General features: G+C 37.7%; 1 protein-coding gene across 2 annotated transcripts in view; it reads left to right on the top strand.

Moving 5' to 3' along the window:
* LOC110450249 (xanthine dehydrogenase/oxidase-like) overlaps positions 1–6,283 on the top strand; it is a 33,836-nt gene continuing 27,553 nt past the window's right edge. Inside the window, exons 1-6 of one of the 2 annotated variants that reach the window (XM_021497656.1) lie at positions 1–78; positions 2,969–3,034; positions 3,573–3,630; positions 3,987–4,080; positions 4,769–4,880; positions 5,131–5,257. In XM_021497656.1, the coding sequence (XP_021353331.1) occupies positions 2,987–3,034; positions 3,573–3,630; positions 3,987–4,080; positions 4,769–4,880; positions 5,131–5,257 (439 nt within the window). In that variant the 5' untranslated portion in view covers positions 1–78; positions 2,969–2,986. Of the gene's footprint in view, positions 79–2,968; positions 3,035–3,572; positions 3,631–3,986; positions 4,084–4,768; positions 4,881–5,130; positions 5,258–6,283 lie in introns of both variants that reach the window. The other variant, XM_021497655.1, reaches the window with a different exon arrangement.

Here is a 6,283-nt window from a genome sequence, read left to right as displayed (position 1 = left end):
GGGCAACGTAGTATTGGCGGTATCAAGCCTTGACACATCCCATGTAATATCACAGATGATCTGGACAGCTTATATCAGGTGAGTAGATTTACTTTATAGGAATGCTACGTAACGTTGCTTACAATGTGACGACTCCGTTATCCCTCTTTAAGCCACAAAGCCTGTACAATTTCGTATAAATGACATAATTCAAAATCATGTTAAGATTTTGTTCCATATTAAAATACGTAAAGCTAGTGCAATAGGTAATATGACGATGTCATCACTTTAGAGTACATACCAGGAAGTGTGTATTGCCATCCAGATTTGAATTTCTGTTAATTTCAATCATCCAGCCTAATAACAGCACAAATACGTCTCGATTGTACACATGTCAGCTTCATTCTATGACTGTCCGTAATTACAAACTTCATTAGCAATGCATGTCACAATCTAACCCGGGTTTCATAAAAACAATTTGCTAGATCTTAATTATCCTTGAAGAACTCATTTACTGACCATTTACTACTATTTGAGTTAACCCCCACCTGAGAATGCCTATAAAACCAATTGATTGGCTTCAAGGTAAAGTTTTCAATTTTTTATCTGTAAATTCATTAGATGGAAAAGATCCATTTTTTCAAAAATAAAACAAGATTATCAATGCTGTGTAAGCTGTACCCGTGCACACAAAAAATCAACTTCATCATTAATAGTGTAAGTCAAACTCCGACTTTTGATGTTATGATAGATCTGGTACTCGATTTAAATTGTAATTAGATCTATAAACTATCGACACACTGTGAAATGAAAACAATTGGTGATTGTAAATTTAAATTTAAAAAAAATGCATAAGTCACAGTAGAGGCGCCACCCCAGAGCTTGATTTAAGAATCGGGGTTTGGCTCGCCAACAATATGCTATGTAGCCAGGGTTGTCTATTTGACAGTTGTTATTATGACCCGATTAAAACAAAACAACAAGAACGCCAGTGTCTCGGTCGTTGCGTCTGTAGCCCCAAATACCTGCCACAACACTTTATTTTCAGTAAGATAGTAACAACACTATTAACTGTCAACATATAAAGCTCCAATGCAATCCAGTAAAATCTGGATGGAAATGATATGTTAAACCCGGTAGGGCAAGGCGTACACGTTGGGCAGACGTATCTTAACCTGGCCTATGTACATAGTGTTACTGGGGAAGATATAAACAGTCGGTTCGTTTGACCTTGCTATGTTGATAACGATACGATTTGCAGGTAGCCTTAGACGGACTTGGATTGATGTGACCGAATTCTGTCGCAAATCGAGGTGGTGCTAAGTAGTACTGTACATGTGCTCCTCCTCAGCCATGGAACAGTAAACGCATGTAGTACTGTACATGTGCTCCTCCTCAGCCATGGAACACTAAACTCAAGTAGTACTGTACTTGTGCTCCTCCTTAGCCATGGAACACTAAACTCAAGTAGTAATGTACATGTGCTCCTCTTCAGCCATGGAACACTAAAATCAAATAGTACTGTACATGTGATCCTCATAAGCCATGGAACACTAAACTCAAGTAGTACTGTTCATGTGCTCCTCCTCAGCCATGGAACAGTAAACGCATGTAGTACTTTACATGTGCTCCTCCTCAGCCATGGAACAGTAAACGCATGTAGTTCTGTACATGTGCTCCTCCTCAGCCATGGAACACTAATCTCAAGTAATACTGTACATGTGCTCCTCCTCAGCCATGTAACACTAAACTCAAGTAGTACTGTACATGTGTTCCTCCTAAGCCATGGAACACTAAACTCAAGTAATACTGTACATGTGTCCCTCCTCAGCCATGGAACAATAAACTCAAAAAGTACTGTACATGTGCGCCTCCTCTGCCATGGAACACTAAACTCAAGTAATACTGTACATGTGTTCCTACTCAGCCATGGAACAATAAACTCAAAAAGGACTGTACATGTGCTCCTCCTCTGCCATGGAACACTAAACTCAAGTAATACTGTACATGTGTTCCTCCTCAGCCATGGAACAATAAACTCAAAAAGTACTGTACATGTGCTCCTCCTCTGCCATGGAACACTAAACTCAAGTAATACTGTACATGTGCTCCTCCTCAGCCATGGAACACTAAACTCAAGTAGTACTGTACATGTGTTCCTCCTAAGCCATGGAACACTAAACTCAAGTAGTACTGTACATGTGTTCCTCCTAAGCCATGGAACACTAAACTCAAGTAGTACTGTATATGTGTTCCTCCTCAGCCATGGAACACTAAACTCAAGTAGTACTGTACATGTGCTCCTCCTCTGCCATGGAACACTAAACTCAAGTAGTTCTGTATATGTGTTCCTCCTCAGCCATTGAACACTAAACTCAAGTAGTATTGTACATGTGTTCCTCCTAAGCCATGGAACACTAAACTCAAGAAATACTGTACATATGTTCCTCCTCAGCCATGGAACAATAAACTCAAAAAGTACTGTACATGTGCTCCTCCTCAGCCATGGAACACTAAACTCAAACGCAGTCACGCGGGCAAACAATGACCCCCAATCAAGGCAATACACACAAATGGGGCAGGAAACCCATATCCATCAGAAACACAAAGTATTAACAATAGTCATCGTTCTTTACTGGTATTTTTCTCCGAGGTACATCTACCTAGTCATGCAGCGTGGCTAACAATATTTACTGCATTTATTCGGATATGTATGCCGCGATATCTCCTCCTACACTAGGACATTTAGATGGAATAACGACGGGAACAGCAATTAGTTGATTTGTTTTAAATAATGTTTTATCCAATTTATTTTACAATTTCTCAATTACAATAGTTAACACAGAAACAGATTTGACATCAAACCTGCATCATATATGTAGAGTAATCTTCTACATAACTGTTGCCGATTTGTTTGGATTGCCCGTTGGAGTAATTGATCACTTATTAACAAGTCACCTCGAGATGATCAATACTGACATATTTTCAGACTTGGCTGTGACTGAAGATGGACGAGGTAGGAGATAAACTAGTCATCTACGTCAATGGCGAACAGGTAATTATTTATGTTATGTACAAAATGTATATCACTGTGTTATATATATATATACGAAATCAGTATCTACTGATGTTAATTGCTTGCCTTGTATAGATAAGTCTTGTTATTTAACGGCGTTCTGTTTGCTTGGGCATATCTTTCTGCATGAAAATTGAGTATGCTATCTTATATAAAGTGTAGGTAGGAAAGCACCTATCTATCCAATAGATCGATGCAGAATTGGTAGCAAATTGATCATTTACTTATACCCATTTTGTACATTAAGTACTCTTCACCAGAAGGAAAAGGGAAAAGAGGTAGACCAAACACAACTTGGAGGCGCACCATCAAAATGAAATAGATAGAAAAGCAAATTATAGAGAAGAGTGAGGGCAATTTGTCCTTGCCTTATATACCATTAGGCATAGCAAAGACTAAACAAACAAATTCCAGAATTAAGTATCTACATGCTGACGTTTAGACCATCTGAGAAAGGAGTAATTGATCAACACTAAGACACTTATGGACAATTTATAATTTGACTTTTTTTATGCAGAAGGTGATTGCAGCACCTCAACCATCGAGAACACTACTTCAGTACCTACGGAATGAACGTATCTTTTTAACATTAACGACCTTTACTTGGAATCATTTCTTAAAATGTTTGAATACGTTTTGACCATGACTTTTATTTAACGACCCCAATAGCACTACTATTGTATAGGTTTTGTCGACTTTGCGAAACAGGGGTCTAAGACATAATGGAAACTAATCCATAAATTTAAAGAAAACTACTCTGTTTCTTATAAAGCGTTATACTCTGTTAATCAGCTAATTCTCTTAGTTATATTTCGTACGTCAGTTATATTTAGTTTTTCATTATAAATTAAGTGCACAATTTCACCAAAACGTGGTAAGTATGACCAGGGGATAGCTGATTACCATACAAAACTCCTTGACAATGTTTTTGTGGGCTTGACTGGAACGAAGAATGGATGCGACCAAGGAGGATGTGGAGCGTGTACGGTGATGACGTCATGGTGGGACCCAGGTCAGAAGATTGTCCGGTATCCTTTATAGGACATCTAGTCGCCTATCGATTGAACAATTCTGTTTCCAGTTGGTTTGAGCTAGGGATCATACAGGTTAATCTTACTTCAATGTTTTCATATCTTTACTTCCCTCCCCTTAAAATAGGTTTGAAGTAGTTGTGGTGGAAACGGGCCAGGTGATTATAATCCATCAGGTATAGCTCAGTCTGTTGGAGCGACCGTCTCAATCGAGTTAGAGGTCAAAGGTTTTAATTCAGGCCTTGGTACATTTTTGAGGTTGATTATTTGTTTCTCTCATTTTATTTTGCTGTGCAATACCTAGTGTCAATTCTATAAAGGGCAATTTCTTTTGTTATCAAATACGTAATACCGAACGATTAAAACTAATTAATAGTTATCTTAAGTATATGTAGACAGTTTTCCAACTTTTAAAGCGGGCACCACATATGGTGCAGTAAACCCTATTTATCATGGAACCCCCTCTCCCCCTTCGATTGATGTGAAGGTTTCTGGTGACTTATTGAGTTATCCGTGTCGTCTCATCGATAAGAAAGAAGTATACTGCATCACACAGCTGTTCCGTTCTTCTAGGATGACGCTGATGCTAGGGGACAACAGGTTGAAATCCTAATTGGTCTTAAGATAATACATACACATTTGTTCACCATCATTATTGTAAAATATTTCTTTGACATTTAAACCGACATAAAAACATCTATGCGTGTATAACTCCGCTTTGCTATCTCCACGGTCATGTTATAACTACAATAGAGGGTGTAAGCAGTCAGCGGAAAGGCTTGCATCCAATACAGGTAATACCAAACTCACAAAAATATAGTTAATAGATTCCAGCTGATTTGTTTAAAATGAATTTTTAGTTATATGCACGATATGTATGAAAAAGTTACTTGAATTATCATTAACGTTTGTGTAGTGGTCCTATTATTGAATTATAATAGACAATTTATACGTTTTTTCTAGCAGTTTTTAATCATTTTCAATCATTGTCATCATGTAACAAAAATAATGGACGTTCGGTATATATTCGATATTTTTATAAAGGAGAGTATGGTGGCGTGCCACGGTGTACAGTGTGGTTATTGTACCCCGGGTATGATCATGTCTGTGTATACACTCACACAGACAGACAAGGAGCCGTCACAGGAACGACTGGAGCAGGCGCTGGAAGGTAATGTGTGCTGGCTAATGTCGATATAAGGTATATCGTATTGATGTAAAGGAAGTTATCTGATGGAGAGATATGACTTTGCCAGCGTTGCAACATTTTCATACTGTTACAAGTTTTGCGTGACAGTTGATTACTGCATAACATCTTTGGAACGTGCACCAATACGATAATCCCAAGATGAGACTATGGTTAATTTATTTTATTCATTGTTTGAATGTCTCATTGGAAATATGTGTCCCATCCATTTGTAAATTTCAATATTTAAACTCGACACAAAATCCGTGTTACTGATTGTTTCCGTTCTTGCCAAACTATAAAAGATAATACATACTAGGGAATTCTTCGGAGTTCGGATAACGCACGGCTTTTAGGGCATTGATTCGGAGTTAGGCTGTTCCTGGCCTGTCCTGGACACTCGCGGATATTTCACTATCCCAGACTCTGTCGGTCTATCGCAAGCTTGGGGGTATGTTCTTCAACTTGTTAGTAATACTCTACATCAGTAGCTTTCCGTTCAATCTGATGAAAGATACAATTGTAGGCACATAAACATCATTAGTTCTTCGTTTGCATTATCTGCATTAACACGATCCAATGGAAACAATTTGTTTATGAAGATAGAAATACCTATTCTTGACTCTATGACGGTATGCAATCCAATTAGTTTTACTTATATTTACATTAAGCAACAAAAGGTTTTATCGTTTTGGATGGTTTCTTTGGTTCTTGCTTTATTTTAAACAAAAATCCATATTTTGCAGGAACGAGATAACATTTTCTATGTTTACTGATAGCAACACTCGTTTTTCGGAAATATTTTCATAGTTTGATAATGATTTACAACAAGTGTTTTTTTCATTTAATTTAACCATAATTTGTCTCCAATTGAAAGACCCTGGCCCACTTCTATAAAACATCTCAAAGTTAAGGAAAATCTCAAGCAATGTATTGTCTATGGGAAATCTTAGACTTGAGGAAATCTCAAGAGTTGAGATGTTTTATGCAAGTGGGCCCCTATGTGTAAAC

The sequence above is a fragment of the Mizuhopecten yessoensis genome, unplaced genomic scaffold (assembly GCF_002113885.1).
Source record: "Mizuhopecten yessoensis strain PY_sf001 unplaced genomic scaffold, ASM211388v2 scaffold5141, whole genome shotgun sequence".
Lineage (NCBI taxonomy): Eukaryota > Metazoa > Mollusca > Bivalvia > Pectinida > Pectinidae > Mizuhopecten > Mizuhopecten yessoensis.
Note: the sequence above shows the minus strand (reverse complement) of the source record. Positions and strands in the feature narration are given on the sequence as shown.